Genomic DNA, 16,539 nt, shown 5'->3' with positions numbered 1-16,539 from the left:
CGTAGGAAAATCTGTGGACTTCTGCGGCAGTGTTATGCCCAGACAGGTGTGATGATGAGGTACCCGGTTTAGGGAGGATTCCTTTCACGTGAACTGCCACTGTATATTGCTGAGTTAATTCTAACTCCTGTTGACCCCATGATAGAGCAGAACCGCCCCAATGGATTTTCCAGGCTGTGGGCTTTATAAGAACAGACTGTCTGGCTGTCTCCAGTGGAGAGGTTGGGTGGGTTTGAACCACTGACTTTCCAGTTAGGAATTCAGTGCTAATCATTGTACCTTCAAGGCTCCTTACTGCCTAACTGGGCTTTCCAGGCTGTTATGAGATATACTGATACAGGGTCTGCAGCAAACGGGTTAATGTGTGTCAGAGATTGTGCGGATGCCACAGTACAGGACAGGGCTCAGATCTGTGGTTCACAGGATCACTACGTGTCGTACTTGACTCAATGGCACCTCAGGACAACATCTTTATGTGAACGATCCCTGGGCCTTTCTACCATGGGATCCTAATGCTGACACCTGCTCTCCACTGGACTAACCTGGACCTCTGTTGTCAGGGCTGTCCTGTCGCTGGACTGCAGGGAGGATGCAGCGACTTCTCTCCCAAGGGCCAGTTTCCCATCACAGCTGGGAAACACTCAGCACAACGAAACCATCTCCTGTGAAATGCGACCACATATGCCAAGTGCCCAGTCCAATCCCCAGAGCGCAGCGAGCACTCAGGAACAGGAAATCTCATTTGCTCCTGAAGCAGCAACATCACATCTGCTGTCAGGGCTGACATATGCCCCACCGGGCAGCCGAGGCCATCTCCACACAGAAGCTGAGCTGCTGTGAAGTCCAAGGGACAGGAAATGAGGACAAGGGCGACCAGAGGGCAATCCGCCTTCTCATTTTAAAATGTTGTGGGTTTTTTTTGGTTTTTTTTTTCTTTTGTTGCTGTTATTCGTAACATATGGAGCAAAGCATACGCCAACTCAAGTTTCATGTACAACTTGGCACCACTGATTCCACTCCTGTAGTGGCAGACCATTCTCCCCTCACTGTCCTCTAAGCTTCCTACCTTAGCTCGCAGGCACTATGATTCCACATCAAACAAAGCCCCAAATCTACTGCAGTCAAGTCAATGCTGATGAGAGCTGCCTCGGAGGGTCTCCAAGGCTGTGATCCTTACAGCAGCCGAGCGCCACTTCTCTCTCTTTTATCTCTCACACAGTGGCTGTTGAGTTTGAACCACTGATTTTAAGGTTAGCAGCCAAGAGCTTTAATCACCTTGCCACCAGGGCACCTTGCTTCCATCTAGATCGTTCTTAAAAGAGTGCAAGGCTCAAAACAGACATTCTTTACTAGCTGAGTAAATGAGATGGTACAGTGTTTGGTTTGAAGAAGAAGTCAGGGAATTTTTTTTTTAAATCAAAATAAAGATCTCAGGGCAATAGACTCAGGGTCTCATCCAGCTTCCATGACTTGAGAAAGTCTGAAGCCTGTGAGAATATGAAATTTTGTTCTATATTTTCCTCCTGTTGATCAAGATTCTTCTGTAGGATCCTTCACCAACATGTTCAGTAATGGTAGCTGGGTATCATCTAGTTCTTCGGGACTCTTGGCAAACAGACTCCCATTTTATTTAAGAAGCATGACCAGCATTATTTTAAATAGCTGACAGGGACTGACTCTATAGGGGCCAAGTGAAATGAGGACACCCCACAAATCCAAGGTCCACCAGTCATTTATACAATGGGGCTGAGGACATTTCAAGGTAAGCTACTGCTCCTAGAAACAATCTCTCTTCTCACCTTGGGCTGGTCACCTCTACCTATGGTAAGTAAACCAATTGAGAAACGGGTCTGCTAAATAGGATCTCATTTTCATCACTGTCAAACCACACCATCCCACATGTCAAAAGAAAACCCCTAAAAATCACAGGGCAAGGAGTTTCACACTCAACAAGAAATCATGCTTACGGAATGCTATTTTGAGTCGACTGGCTGACTAGGGAGGTCTCAGAGGCTCTGGGCTGGAGGAATGTGTGGAGCAGCCAGCCAGTCTGAGCAGGGGCCAGGCTGCTGGGAGACCGAGACATCCAGGGCATGGCCATTTCCCTGAACTGAGGAGGCCTTGATTAAAACAGATCCCAGAGACCACAGGGGAAAATCTACTGCACAGAGTTCCACCAGTGGTGGGTTTGAACTGTCAACCTTTTGGCTCAAAGCCAAGCACTTTAACCACTCAGCCATCAGGACTGGTGGCTGTGTCCACAGTGAGACTTAGGCCCCGTGCGGCGAGGCCCGCTGCATTCTCTGTGGGAGCCGCCTTCTAGTGCTGGGATCCGCTTTCTGAGAGGATGGGAGCTGGAGGAGACAGGGCTCTAGCCGGAACCCCGCCTGCGTCCGTGCCCTGCCCCCCCCCCCCCCGCTGTGTGACCAGTTGCAGCCGTGGGGCGCCGTGCCCTCTGAGCCTGGCAGTAACTGGAGCCGAGCAGAGGAAAAGCTAACATCTTATTAGCACAAGGTGCTCAGAGGCGCCCCGGGCCCAGAGCATGGTCTCTGAGGACTGATCTGAAAGCCGTGCTCCGAGCGGCTGGTGCTGGCACATGCGCAGGGTTTAGGAAGTGTGACATGAGGGGGAAGGAAGTGGTGTGAGAGGAAGAGACAGGTGGAAAGCAGTACCACTGCCACCCACAAGGACCGGAGCCAAGCAGAGGATGTGGAGGAGCTGCCCCCATGAGCCAGGGGGACGGAGTCCAGAACACATAGGCCTCTCCCAGGATCCACCTCTTGTGGACAACAGACAACGTGAACAATCTGCTCACCAACAGTGCGCTGAGCATTCCATGTCCAGGTACCCTGCCTGCACACTAAGCTTCTCCCAACATCCCTTGGGCCCCCCTCACTCCACTCCTGACCATCTTATCTCAGCCAGGAATTATGGAACAGCTGGCCCAGGAAATAGAATGAAAACGAGGAGTTAAATGGTTTCTAAGTTAAAAAACCAAAGTCACAGGGCAGCAATCCCAGGTTTTCCTACATTTGGGGCCAAAGAAGCCCTAGGAGTCTAGTGTGTTCCTTACTCACTGAAAGGTTGGTGGTTCGGATCCATGAGCTGCAGAGGAAAGCCGTGAGCAGTCTCCTCCTGTGGAGATTCACAGCTCGGGCAAGGTGGAGTTGAGGGCTGCCTCTGGTCAGGAGGGCCTCAACGGCGGTGAGGCATAGGGAGCAATGGAAAAAGGAGCCCCAGCAGCAAAGGAGGGGAAGAGCTGCTGAAGAGCTAATCAAACAAAGGTCGGCAGTTCAAACCCACCAATTATGCCTCAGCGGAAAGATGTGGGAGGCTGTTCACGTGAAGCCTGCTGCTGAGAGAAGCCTAGCAAGCAGTTCTGTTCTGCCCTATTGTTGAAACCGACTCCATGGCGATAAATTTATTATCAGAAAGCATAACCCCCAACTACTAGTTAGCTTCTGGAGCCTGCGGTTATAAGGGACTTTCACTTTCTGTTACCTGTGACTATAATGATTTTTATTTTATTTTTTAAGTCATGAAAATGTTTTTCTTAAAATCTGAAATCAGAATTACAACTGGGGTGGTTACTGTTGCCCTGAATTGTAACTTGCTGTCCTAGGCTCTTCTTACCCATTGCCCATGTCCATTCTCCACACGACCATCGTGGAGGGAATACTAAAGGCGTGGAGGGAGGACGAGAGGGGGCCGGGCCCTCACACGCCCACCTCCAGCCCAGGCATTGCCTCACCCCCACCTGCACCCTCAGTGATGATGTAATGTCTTCCTTGTTAGGACAAATTTCCAAGGGGCACACACAAAAGGACATGAGGACGTCTGGCTTGAGAACCGCCTGGAGTAGACCTCAGAAACAAGTGTCATTTGGTGCATCATCTCCAACCACCCAGGGCTGGCTGCCTAGACCCCCGTGCGGTGCTTCGACCACGAGAGAAGGCATGGTACAGAGATCAGTGTGGCACGGAGGTCAGTGTGGTACGGAGGTCAGTGCAGCACGTTCTCAGAGCTGCGTGAGCAAAGAAACGATTCACCTGTTCTGTTTCCAGAGCCACTCAGGCCAAACGCAAAGCCATGCCCTGCCAGCAGGGGGTGCTGATGTGCCTCAGCCCTGTGTCTTTAGGGCTTGGTGCTCTGCTGGGACGGAGCCACCCTGTGAGGAAGGGTGCTGACGCTGGCTGATGAGGAGAGCTAGAGGGCTACACCTGGAGGACATCGACAAGACAACTGTCTAGACATCACTCAAAAGACCATCGTCATTAAATTTAAAAAACAGAAAGGAAAACAAAAAAAGGCCCGCCCACTGGAGGGAGAGCTGTTCCAGACTGAAAAAGCCGAAAGAGGTAACAAAACGCCATGTGAATGTTGATTGGGTCTTGCTGAACACATTGTATTGGGGACTGTACGTGAGATGATCTGACTACACGAATTTTAACCTCTTAAAGTCTCTCCCTAAGCTGAAGGGCAACGTGTGGCTTCCAGGAGCTCAGGATCATGGTGTGGGCAGCTTACTATAAATTTTCTCAAATAAAAATTTGAGAAAATGAGCACGAGGACTGGTGGGAGGGAGCACAGCTGGCAAAATGCACACCCCTGGTGGACCCCAGGTCAGCACTGTGCTCTCACAATCACTGCACTTTCCATTTTTAGAATTTAAAATGGAGAGGGGGCGGAGGAGGAAAGACAAGATCAAGGGTAACCACACTTAGCAGTGAAGCGTGAACTTGCACAGAAGGGAAGACCCATTGGACAGCTGCACAGGCACTGTACTAGAGCCTGAGCACCAGCGTGCGCCCAGCCCCTGCTAAGCCCCCGCGCCAGGACCCCCAGACCCTCGTCGCAGGCCGCAGCAGCACACCCTGCATTGTCCTCACTGTGCAGAGGAGTCAGACAACAGGCTTAGTGAAGCATAAGGTCAGCAAAACACAGGACTCACGGGGAGATGGGCCGACACGGCGGCTGAGGCACAGCAGAGATGGTGAGGCCCGCGCAGGAACGGGGTGCAGGACTGGCGTGCAGGAGCGGGCGGGGGCCTGCTCTGTTCTGTTGTACACAGGGGCCTCTGAATCAGAGCCAACCCCACACCCTTCATGACACCTCTCAAGAGTCCAGACCTAAAACAACTATGACATATCATCTCACCCCAGTCAGAATTCCAAATTTAACAGAACAGCAAGCAACAAATGCTGGCGAGGTTGTGGAGAAACTGGAACACTTATTCATCAATGGTGGGAGTGTAAAATGGTGCAACCACTGTGGAAGGCAGTATGGCACCTTTCTCAAAAAGTTGCAAATAGAGATACCATTTGACCCAGCTATTCCACTACCATAGGGTTTTGCACATAAAACAGGCCATGGTCTTTGCGATCACTTGTTATTCATCAGAGAGCTGGACAATGACTAAGGAGGAGAGAAGGAGACTTGATGCCTTTGAGCTGTGGTGCTGGAGAAGAGTATTGAGGATACCATGGACTGCTAGGAAAACAAACAGATTCATCCTGGAAAGGGTTAAACTGGGTGGCTCCTTGGAGGCAAGGAGATGGTGTGATTGGCACAGGACAGAATAGAGTTTAGGGCTGTTGTACATAGGGTCGCTATGAGTTGCAAGCGACTTGATGGCACATAACAACATCATTCCACTACTGGCAATATACCCTGAAGAGACCATAACTGCCACCCAAGCAGATATATGCACACCCATGTTTATCACAGCTTTGTTCACAATAGCAGGGAGTTGGAAACAACCTAACGGCCCATCAACAAACAAATGGATAGAGTAGCTGTGGTATATTCACACAATGGAATACTACGCTGCATTGAAAAACAAGGAGCTCAAGAAATATTATTCAAAATGGGTGACCCTGGAGGCCATTATGCTGAGTGAAATATCTCAGTCACTAAAGGACAAATACTGCACAGTGCCACTGCTGTAAAGCAGGACTGACCTCGGGGTTGGGGTGAGACTGAGAAAGATGGGTTCAATAATGTATACTGCATTGAAACAGATGAGGGAGAAAACTGTTTAAAAGGCATATGTGATTAAGTATTATTGTCATGACAGGAGTCCAGAGCAAAGGCTACATAGTGGAGTGGACCTGGGGGAGGGTTAGAAAAACAATGAAAGAATTTTACTTTCCCAAGAGGGTAGTGTACTAGGGGGGAGGGTTGGGAAGGGAGAAAAGTGCAACAACGAATGAATGGAAATCCAAAGTCTCTGTAAATTGTCATTGAAATAAATTTAAAAAAACAAACAAACAAGAGTCCATACCTGGAGTGCTAGAGTCACTTTCCCCAAATGCCTCTCTCTGAGCTAATCTACTTAATTTTAACTCCCGCAGGAGGAAACGGTGCATGGATCCAACAGCAGGGGACAGTTAGTCTGTGGCGCAGTCACTTCATGAGACATTGAGCAGCGATCAAAAGTCGTGCAGCTATTTAATGACGCGGAACCATGCTAACAACCAGAGGCTGGTTTAAAAAGCAAAGGCTCTCCAACAAAACAAAAAGAAAGGCCCTACTCCCTTTGAGCTACAAGCCAGTCACCTTCTGGTTAGGGAGTTCTCTTTCTTCTGGAAATAAGAGCAGGCGAGCTGGTGAATCCTGGGATCGGCACTGGGTCACAGTCTGAATGCCCGACAGTCTGAGTTAAAGCTCTGAGGGAGAAGAGACCTGGAGATCACTTCCTGTAAAGATGACAGCTTTAGGAAACAATTCTATTCCACCTGACAGGGTTGTTATGCGCTGAGATTGAATCAAAGGCAACTGTTTGTTTTTTTTTGGGGGGGGAAGCAGGTTACATTCCAAAGTTTAAGAGTTATTGTATAGCATAAGCTGAATTGTGTAAAAAAGAAAAATATAATACACACAGGAATAAGACTACCAAGAAAATAAATCTGTAACAGTGGTTTTCACTAAGCAAATAACTTTTAAATGCTTGCTTAGAGCGTCTTCTCTTTAGCTGAATGTCTAATAAAAACATGATTAAAAAACCCTTTTTTAATACATAAAAGAGGGGGAAAGTTCTTTCCGAAAACAGGGAAGAGTATCCAAAACATACTTGTTAACCTCAGAGACATGTGCTTACTTATTCTCTGACAGTCTCCAAAAGCACAAGCTTTAAGCAAGAAGAAACTGATTAAGGCATTCCAAGATGAAAATGGTTCATTCAATCAATAATTAATATTAATATACGCACATCTCCCACTTTGCCATGCTCTAGGGAAATAAGCAGCAGAGATCTTTTTCTAAACAAATTAGAAAAACAACAACTCTCAGACCCACTGCCATGGACTGACCCCAAGAGACCACAGAGGACAGAGCTGAACGGCCCCGTCAGGGTTCCACGGCTGAAACCTTTGAACCTGTCTCCTTTGTAGCAGCTGGCGAGTTCGAACTGCTGACCTTGAGTTTAGTAGCTGACCACTGAACTACTGCATCACTAGGGCTCTTCAGTTGGTTAGAATCCAGCCCTGTGCCATGGAGCTCAGCGACGCTCCAGCAAGTTGCCAAGGCTGTAAATGTCAAAGAGTGGAGGTGGGGCAGCGCTGCTCGCCTTTTTCTCAAGGAGCAGCTGGTGCATCTGAACTGCTCCCTTCTGGTGAGCAGCACAGCCCACTGCGTCACCACTGCTCCTCCCGGCCAGTTACAGACAAGCCAAATGAAACGCCCTTTTTCAGAGGGGTGACCTTTGTCACCCCAAGCCAAACCCACTGCACAGGCTGCTTCCACCTCCTGGCGATCCTACTGGCCAGAGCAGAAGCCCAGGAGCGGGTGGCCAGGGCTGCTGCGCACAGAGCGGCTGGCAGATTCGACCTGCTGACCCTTCAGTCCCCAGTGTGCTCCGGGCTCTTTATTCTGCCTGGGGGAAGGCAACATCTGCTGGAGAGAGTCGAGCACAGGTCATGAGTAAAGTGCCTGCGAAAGGTGTGTGGGGGGGGGAGGGTCTCCGAGACAGAGAACGAGTTCCAGAGGGAAAGAGGGGTGTGAGGGGCCAGCAAGTTATAGGATGGGCTTCCATGCGGGCAGGGACCTACAGAGAGGTACAGGGTATTCTTCTAAGACTATCGTAAAATTAATGCCTGGAGTGTAAAACAGAAAGGAAGGAGAGAGGAGAAAAGGAAAGGAGGAAAGAGGGGCAGAGAAGGAAAATAGGGTGGCGGTGGGTGCCGTGCGGCCCTGGGGAGCACGGTCTGTGGGGGTGGGGAGGAGGGGACAAGGACAGAGAGGAGCAATATGTGGTTGGGAGCTGAGAGGCAGTGAACAGTTTGTCAGCCGGGGAACCCCAAAATCAGGGCGACTTGTGAGGTGGGGTTGGCAGAGCGGCAGAAATTAAATGAAGACAGCCCAGGGCATGAAGGAGCAAAAGTGCTCAAGGTGGGCCTCGACCAAATGAGGCTGAGAGGCCTCTAAAGCTTTCTGGGGCCAGGGTTAGAGTCACAGAGAGAAAGTGTAAGAGAAGCGCGGCGTGGAGGGACTGCAGAGGACAGGAAGTGGCAGGGGTAAAGTGGAAGCAATCACTCCTGCACACAGTCACTGAGAAGAGCAAAGAGGGGTGCTTTCCTTGCTGGATGGCAAAGAGCTAATCACCAGACTGGAAAGTTTCGGAGCTGGAGAAGTAGGGGTGCAAGGTAGGTCAAGGTCATGGATGAGCTCAGCCAGAGGGCAATCAAGTTAACACTCATGTCACGGCTGCTGGGGAGTCACTCAGGCCTTTCAGGAAAGGCTCCTCAGAGAAAGGAGGGCTCCTGCGGACGAGAGGACACTCACATCGTAGGCAGCAGACAGCGGGCACGCTGTCTCAGGCCACAGTCTTCACAGAGCTGAAACCAGGGTAGGTGAGGGGCGGGAGTAACCAAAGCCGCACTTACAGGGGAGCCTCCAAGCCTCTCCTGTAACTTACACACCATGTCTGAGGGGAAGGAGTGACCTCATAGTGCAGAAGCCAGGCAGGCCCCGCCTCCTCCAAGATCAGCGTGAACCCCTCTGGGCACAGGTCTGACCTCCAGGGACAAGACCAAGGGACAGTACATCCTTGCAAGGAGACAGAAGGTGGAGGGCACGGCACCACCTCCATGAAGTGTCTGCCCAAGTGCGTCACGCAGGTCTGATCATGAAGAAACTTCCGATGAACCCCGTTGGGGGAGCAATCTACAAAATAAGTTGCCTATATTCTTTAAAAAAAAAAAAAGACCTGAGCCATGAAAAGACTGACTGAGGCACTAGCCCAGCTTGAAGGAGATGTGTGACTTGACAGATAAACAAGGAACATTAGCACAATTCCAGGAGGACAGCAGAGGAAAAGCAAGCACCACAGATTCGATTACGGAAAGGTCTTTAGAAGCCCCGAGTCACTGCTAAATCCCTGGTTTCTGTGGTGGAGAAGCTGGACTAGAACTAGATGCACTTTAGTCCTCAAGGTCAGATCTTTGCTTTTTAACACTTTGAAGAGACCTTTTCCAGCAGGTTGTCCCAGTAAAATACCCTATTTAACTTGTTGACTGTTGTTTCCGTGGGCGCTGATAGTATTGTTGTTATGTGCCATCAAGTCGACGACGACCCATCGTAACCCTATGAACAAGTTTTGAACTCTGCCTTATCCCGAGTCAACCCACCTTCTCTGACAGACCTGCTCCCTATGCCACAGTCACTGTGTCAATTCCTCTCATCCAGAGCCTTCCTTTCCTGGGCTGTCCCTCCACCCTTCCACGGACGCTGTCCTTCTCCAAGGACTGGTCCCTCTTGGCGACACGCCCAAAGTATGTGAGCCGGTTATAGAAGAGAAACGTCAGTGCTTAGGAAACACACAGTGAATTATTTAGAAGCACCTTCGATCTGACTCATGATGACCTCATTTATTATGGAGTTCACTGGAGGGTCTTCTTGCTTGTAATCTTTACAGGAAGGAGCTCTGGTGGAGTGGTGACTAAAACACTTGGAGGCATGTGAGAAACAAAGAAGCAGTCCTGTTTTTGTAAGGATTATGGCCTGGAAGCCCTGGGGGGGGGCAGTTGTACTCTGTCCAGCAGGATTGCTGGGAGTCAGAGTTATCAAGATTCACAGGAGATTGTCAGGACTTTCTTCCACACCATCATTGGGTGGGTTTCAACTGCCAAAATTGCTGGTCATGTACAAACTGTGCTACTCAGGGACCAACTGACAAATATATAGGCCCTTATTTATCAGGAAGGGGCGAGGGGGAGGAAAGAGACTGACAAAACCAATGTTGCCAAAAACCCATTAGTAACATTCAGGGGAGCTGGGAACTTTTGTAACTTCCCAATGTGTTACAATTTATAGCTCCTGGAACTTTCCTAGAGTTGTGCAATTACTTCAAAACACAAAGTTAAAGGCTAAGTGCATCTCTTGAGGTCAAAGGACACAAAGTATCTTTCTGGAGTCTGGTTCAACAAGCAGGAGCCCCTTACATCTGACTTCCTCCAGCCAGAGGCAAAGTGGCCAAGTTGGGCTGGAGGAGAAGGCTGGTCCCAGAGACCACTGCCAGTGTCGGAGTGATGCACCAGAGCCGTAACCACCATCCATGTGTCGGGTGCCTACAACGACGACTCAACTCCTGGCACTGAGGAAACCCTGGCAACCGTCTTGAGCAGCTTCACTGGGAAGCCAATCTGCGTGCTGGGCACAGCCTAGGGAAATGGTCACCCCTCCTCTCAACTTCGTATGTGGCTGCTGCTACATTTACCACCAGGGACCTGGCAAGTGTCCACACAGTGCAGTATGTAATGGCATTCCAGGTCCCCCTGGAGCTTGGAGTCCCGAGGCGGTCACTAAGTTCTATCCAGGTCCACATTCATTTCAAAGTCTTTCTTCTGGAGCTCAGCTTACTAATGTGGAAAGATTCATATTCCCGAGTGCCAGCAAGGCCACTGTCCCCACTATTCTCCTCAGCTGTCAGCATCTGGGAGGGGAACTTGTGTGAGAAGAGAATGGTAGGGAACTGGGTGCTCTCTGGGTTTCAAACATAAGCCAATGAGATGATGCACCAGCATCATGGGCCTGCAGAATGAAAGCTGTAAAAATGGTTCTGAACACAGGTCAAGTTTTGTTATTTCAAGAGTAATGTGGAAAACATGCATTTGCCTCTGTGACAATAATACCAAGCTGTCAATGGGGCTGGAATTAAGCACATGACCGAGGACGCCTGAGCATGCTGGCTGTCTGTAGCCCCTTCCAGAAAATCCTGTCAATCCTGGAGTCACAGGCACCTGAGCAAGAAGAGCCAGGGGTACACTGGTTACAATTACTCCATCCATTTTTCTAAACCGAAATGTATTTTGTCTCTGGTGTAGTGCTGAGGGCGCACAGGGCCTTACAGGCGGGTGGGGGACACAGAGGCCGACATGTAGTTCTACGGACGAATGACCCACGGCTGCAGACTGTGACGGGGATGAGGGGAGCAGAGATAGCACTAAGCAACCACAGCTTCACCCCGAGACCAGAAACTCTCCTTCCCATGGAAGGACCTTCCAATCTGAAATACTGGCTCTGGCCTGGATGATGGCGGGAGCCCCACGCCTGGCCAGCCACACTGACTGCTCAGTCCTTCTCAGAAAAACCTCTGAGACACGTGAGCGGCCTGCAGTACCTCGGCCCTCGAGCAAGCATCCGTGACAGGACAGACACACGCTTACCTGTGGCTTCTATATACTCGATACATCTTTCAATGAAAATAGGGATGGGCTTCTCTGGAGTCACGACGGTTGTAAGCGGCACCCCAAAGTAGTTGCTCTCCCAAGTTGCCTTTGTAATGGAGGGCCTGGGTTTGGGCTTTGGTTTCTGTCCAGGAGAGAGAAGAAAAGGCACAAAAACACCATGAGTTTTCCAGAAGGAATCGACTGCAGTGTGGAGTCAGCGAGAAAGATTTCAAGCTCACTGCGCCGACTCTGAATTCTCCAGCTTCCGAATACCACACGGGAATGCTGGCACAGTGCCACCCTGTCACACCTTGAGTGTGAGGCTGTGTCCTCAGAACAAAGGTGTTTATAGGAAGCTGCCTGTATTTACTCAGGAACACTGAGATGGCCTTTGTCAGGGATGCACTGGAGGAAATGGGAAGTGATCCAAACATCCCAAATGGACAATGGCTGTCATGCACCCAGAGATACTGTCAGATCTTTATGATCATAGATGGAACGAAAACCTCAGAATTTTCTCTTTCCAGGAAAAGAGCTGGAACATGCAGTTTGCTAGGGCAACTCGCCTGAAAAGCGAACTTTCCTTTATCCATTAACTTGAGGTGAATTCCCAGTGGTGTCTGAGTTAGGAAAGGGCAAAGCCAACCAGTAATCACACAGGACAAATAAAACATTGTTTGTTCTCCATGGTCACTCTTCTCATGTAGCGGAACCACCAGTGGCAGCAGCAACTACTGAAGCCCTTGCCATATACTGAGGGAGGTCAAATGTCTTTTCTTTTAAGCTTCTCAATATTCCTTTTGACCAAGGTGGGGGGGGAGGGGCTCAGATGCATAAATAACACACTAGGAAATGCAGGTGATGGGATTCAAACCCAGGAGGGCTGATTTCCAAAGCCCATACTTCAAAACATCATTAATATCTAGATATTCTATTACCAAATTATTTCGTCCTTTTAAAGTTCACATGAGAGGGAAATGTTTTGTTTTTTTTTTTTTCACAAATGGTCAATTTCTTAAAGCCTGAAAAAACGAATATACCTGAAACTCTGGCCCTTTTTTAAAACAAACCAACCAACCAACCAACCAACCACCTATTCAAGAGAAGGAGAACGAAGTCCACAGGTTGAATGGGACATTCAAGCCTCAGTATCCACTGGCCTAAGACTAGAAGGACTAGATGGTGGTAAGGCCACTCTGCTCTGCATCGTAACAGAAGATCCTGGACAAAGCAGGAGAGAACTGTAGAACAAAATTCAAAATCACACACCCACACCCACCCCAGAGTTGTTTGACAGAGGCTGATGGAATGAACCCCCAAGACCATGGCCCTTAAAAGCTTTCCCTTTTTCCCCACATTGTTGCACATTTTCTTCCCCCTCCCCAGCAGCCCTTCCCCAGCAACCCTGCAACGCACCCCTTGTTCCAGATTGTTGTCATACACATAAGGCATAATCACATCTTCCTTCCAGACAGTTCTTGCCCTCATCTGATCTAATGCGGTGTTCATTATTCATTTTCCTATTCTCTCCCCAACCTCCCCAAGTCTGTCCTATTTTATAACTGCAGTTTTATGCAGTAATTGGCATTTTATGACTGAGATTTCACTCAGCATAATGTCCTCAAGGCTCCTCCATGTTGTATAATGCTTTACTATTTCACTGGTTTTCAATGCTGCCTGCATAGTATTCCATTGTGTGAATGAATGTACCATAGTTTTTCTATCCATTTGTGGATGGGCAGCAAGCTTGGGTTGCTTCCACCTTTTGCTACTGTGAATAAGGCAGCAATAAACATGGGCGTGCATACATCTGTTTGAGTGGTGGTTCTGGTTTCTTTAGGGTAACTTCCCAGTAGTGAAATTGCTGAGTCAAATGGTATTTCTATTTCCAACTTTTTGAGAACGTGGCAGGCTGTCTTCCATAGTGGCTGTACCATTTTACATGCCCACCAACAGTAAGTGTTCTAATCTCTCCACAACCTCAACAGCATTTTTGTTTGTTGGATTTTTTTTTATTTTTTTCTTTTAAAGGAAAGAAAGTGTGTAAGCAATTGCTTTCAAACACTGCTCTGTGAAATCCTAGAATTCTGTAAATACACTGTCATGGTAATAGGCTGGCGTTGCTTCTACTTCGACTCCCATCACAACGGCCATCTTTTACCCCTGCACAGCATTCTCTGGGTGCCGGCGCCTGACCCAGGGCGGCATGTCTTTGGTGGGTGGTGGGTGCAGTGCCTGGCCGGGCCCACCACTCCTGGAGAGCTGGGAGTCAAGCAGGCTCAGCACCCCTGCCCTCGCTAGCTGCCCCTCACTTGTGCGGTCATCGTGGCCTCTGCACCCTAGTGCCCATTCCATCCTGGTCATGGGGACTCCGCTCCTTGAGCCAGCGAGGCCTCAGAGGCTTTTCAACAGGGCCTGAACCTACTCGTAGATCACACTGAGCCTGTAACACTACACGGGCACCGTGCGCCTCAGGTCAGCCCACCATGTGGAACCAAAGGGGCAGCCTCTGCTCAGAAACAAGGGCAGGAAGGGGAAAGACGGCAGGGCAATGACGACGAGGTACCCAGGGAGGAAGAGGGCAGAGTGCTGTGAAACCGAGGCATTGCAGCTAATGTATAGAAATCCTGTTAAACGCAAAATTAATTTGCTATGTAAATTTCTACCCAAATAATAATTAAAGGGAGAGGGAGGAAGAGGATGACCGGAGAGGCCTGAGCGAAACGGACGTGGTCCACAGCCAGCAGTTACGTTTCATTTCCAAGCTGAAGAGGCCAACTTAGAAGGGGAGACATGCACAGGCTGTAAGCTTTCCTCACCACTGCAGAGGATGACTGACCGGCTCAGGTCAGATTATTCGCCCTCCCTCGCCTGCTCACTGTCACTCCTTCGGACGCCCATGAGATTAGAACAGATCATTTCCTGTTTGGTCTGAGAGGCTGTGAGGACTTCCTGTACAAACAAGTGGCAACAAAAAAAGTGCAAAACTATTTCTCTTTCGGCAGCGGCTGAAGCTTCGGGCTGACAGGCCTTCAAGTGACAAGGCGAACGCAGAGGCACAGCTCCCCGCCTGACTCATCACAGAGACTTCTGCACCAACAGATGCTGGGGATCCAGGAAGGGCCCCGCTCTCTGCATTGCTGTCCCTGCCCACTCGGCCATGCCCACATGGCCCACACCTAACGGGTGACCTGGCCTCTCGGGTTTCAGGAGCGGCTGCTGTTAGCACCCCTTGCAGACTTTCTAAGGCAAAGAGGGTGACGTCAGGATTCTTCCCTCAAAAATCCCCAACCTCACTCACTGCCATTGAGGCAGCCCGACTCAGTGATCCTCCACGGGGTGTCACAGGCTCGTCATTCTCTTGTGCAGCCGCTGGGGGCATTTGAACGGCCAGAGATGTGCAGACTCTGGGTTAGCTATGCAAATCGATACAGACTATGCCACCAGAGAGCCGCTCTCCCCCCAAAATAAGGGAGATCGAGGGGTAGCTATTGATCTCTCCCAGTCTGGGACAAAGAGTAAAGAAAGCCAAAGGTCTAAGCAAACAACTAGTCAGAAAGCTGAACGCACCACATCAGCCGCAGCCTTCATGACCCAGAGATCAGAAGAACCAGATGGGGCCCCGCTGCCACCACTGCCCACTCTGAAGGGACAGTGACAGAGGCCCTGGGTGAACGGGAGAAAAATATAGATCAAAATGCATAAGTGTGGGGAGCTCTGGTGGCCTAGTGGCAAGAAGCTGCAACTACAATCCCAGAGGTGCACGGTTCGAATCCACCAGATGCTCTGCCGGGGAAGGAGGGGCAATCTCCTCCTGTACCAGTCAGATCTGATTTGACGGTACACGCACACAAAAAATAATAAAATTAAAAAAAATGCATAAGTGTATAAAGACCAGGTTCACTGGCTGGGGGGACATGGCGGACCCCTAGGGTGACAGCTCACCCCTGTGACTCAATTTTCTGCCAAACAATAGACAAGTGCTAAAGGTTCCCACCAGCAGGGTTGCACATAGTCCTGAGAGCAATCGGCCACAGGAGATCAAAGGGCAGCACTTGCCTAAAGACAAAGTTCAGAAGGCAGGACGGACGGGTTACCAAAGATGTAATGAAATGAGCGTCACAGGGAAGAAGTGGGATGAATGACTCCAGAGACTGCCACTGCCAATCTGAGACAAAATGTGTATCAACTATTGACTAGAAAAGCTATCTGCTCTGTAAAGTCTCTGTCCGATTCACAATAAAAAAGTATTTTAAACAAAAGGTACAAACAAATAACAGGTGGCATTTTCATCTCTTTTGGGACTATCTCCCAACGACCTAAATGTCCAACAACTGATGGAAGGCCAAGCCGAGTATGGGATACACTTAGTCACATAAAAGAACAAAGTCCTCATGCATGCCACTGGAGGGTGACCCTCGAGGACGCTGGGCTGTGTGACATAAATCAACTACAGAAGGACAAAAGTCACATCTGTACCTAATTTCTATGCAATAAACAAATGCAGGGAAACGCCTATGGTTAGCAGGGAGGGAAGGGAAGGGCGGTGTCTCTGCTGGGAATGCCCGTGAACACGTTAATGATGGTGGGACAAGGATACTTTGGGAAAATGAGAGAGAAAATGGCTGTACAAATTGTCCATGGCAATAGTGTACGTGGTGTTGTAGTACAATAAAACACACACCAGAAAGCAATAAAGCCGACTGCCATCAAGCCAGTTTTGACTCATGGTGATTCTCCATCATGTTCCCAGGGACACAGTGCAGAGAGTGTATGCAGGTACCCATCCCCCTAAAACATACACACGGACACGGTGCAGAGAGTGTATGCGGGTACCCCCCCCCACACACACACACATGGACACAGTGCAGAG

The 16,539-nt window shown here is 49.5% G+C and overlaps 1 protein-coding gene across 1 annotated transcript in view; it reads right to left on the bottom strand.

Annotated features, from left to right (window-relative positions):
• ARHGAP35 (Rho GTPase activating protein 35) overlaps positions 1-16,539 on the bottom strand; it is a 90,262-nt gene that overhangs the window by 47,156 nt on the left and 26,567 nt on the right. Inside the window, exon 2 of the mRNA XM_006898623.1 lies at positions 11,664-11,808. Within this exon, the coding sequence (XP_006898685.1) occupies positions 11,664-11,808 (145 nt within the window). The remainder of the gene's footprint in view (positions 1-11,663; positions 11,809-16,539) is intronic.

Source organism: Elephantulus edwardii, unplaced genomic scaffold, assembly GCF_000299155.1.
Source record: "Elephantulus edwardii isolate Elephantulus edwardi_28Jun2011 unplaced genomic scaffold, EleEdw1.0 scaffold00236, whole genome shotgun sequence".
Lineage (NCBI taxonomy): Eukaryota > Metazoa > Chordata > Mammalia > Macroscelidea > Macroscelididae > Elephantulus > Elephantulus edwardii.
Note: the sequence above shows the minus strand (reverse complement) of the source record. Positions and strands in the feature narration are given on the sequence as shown.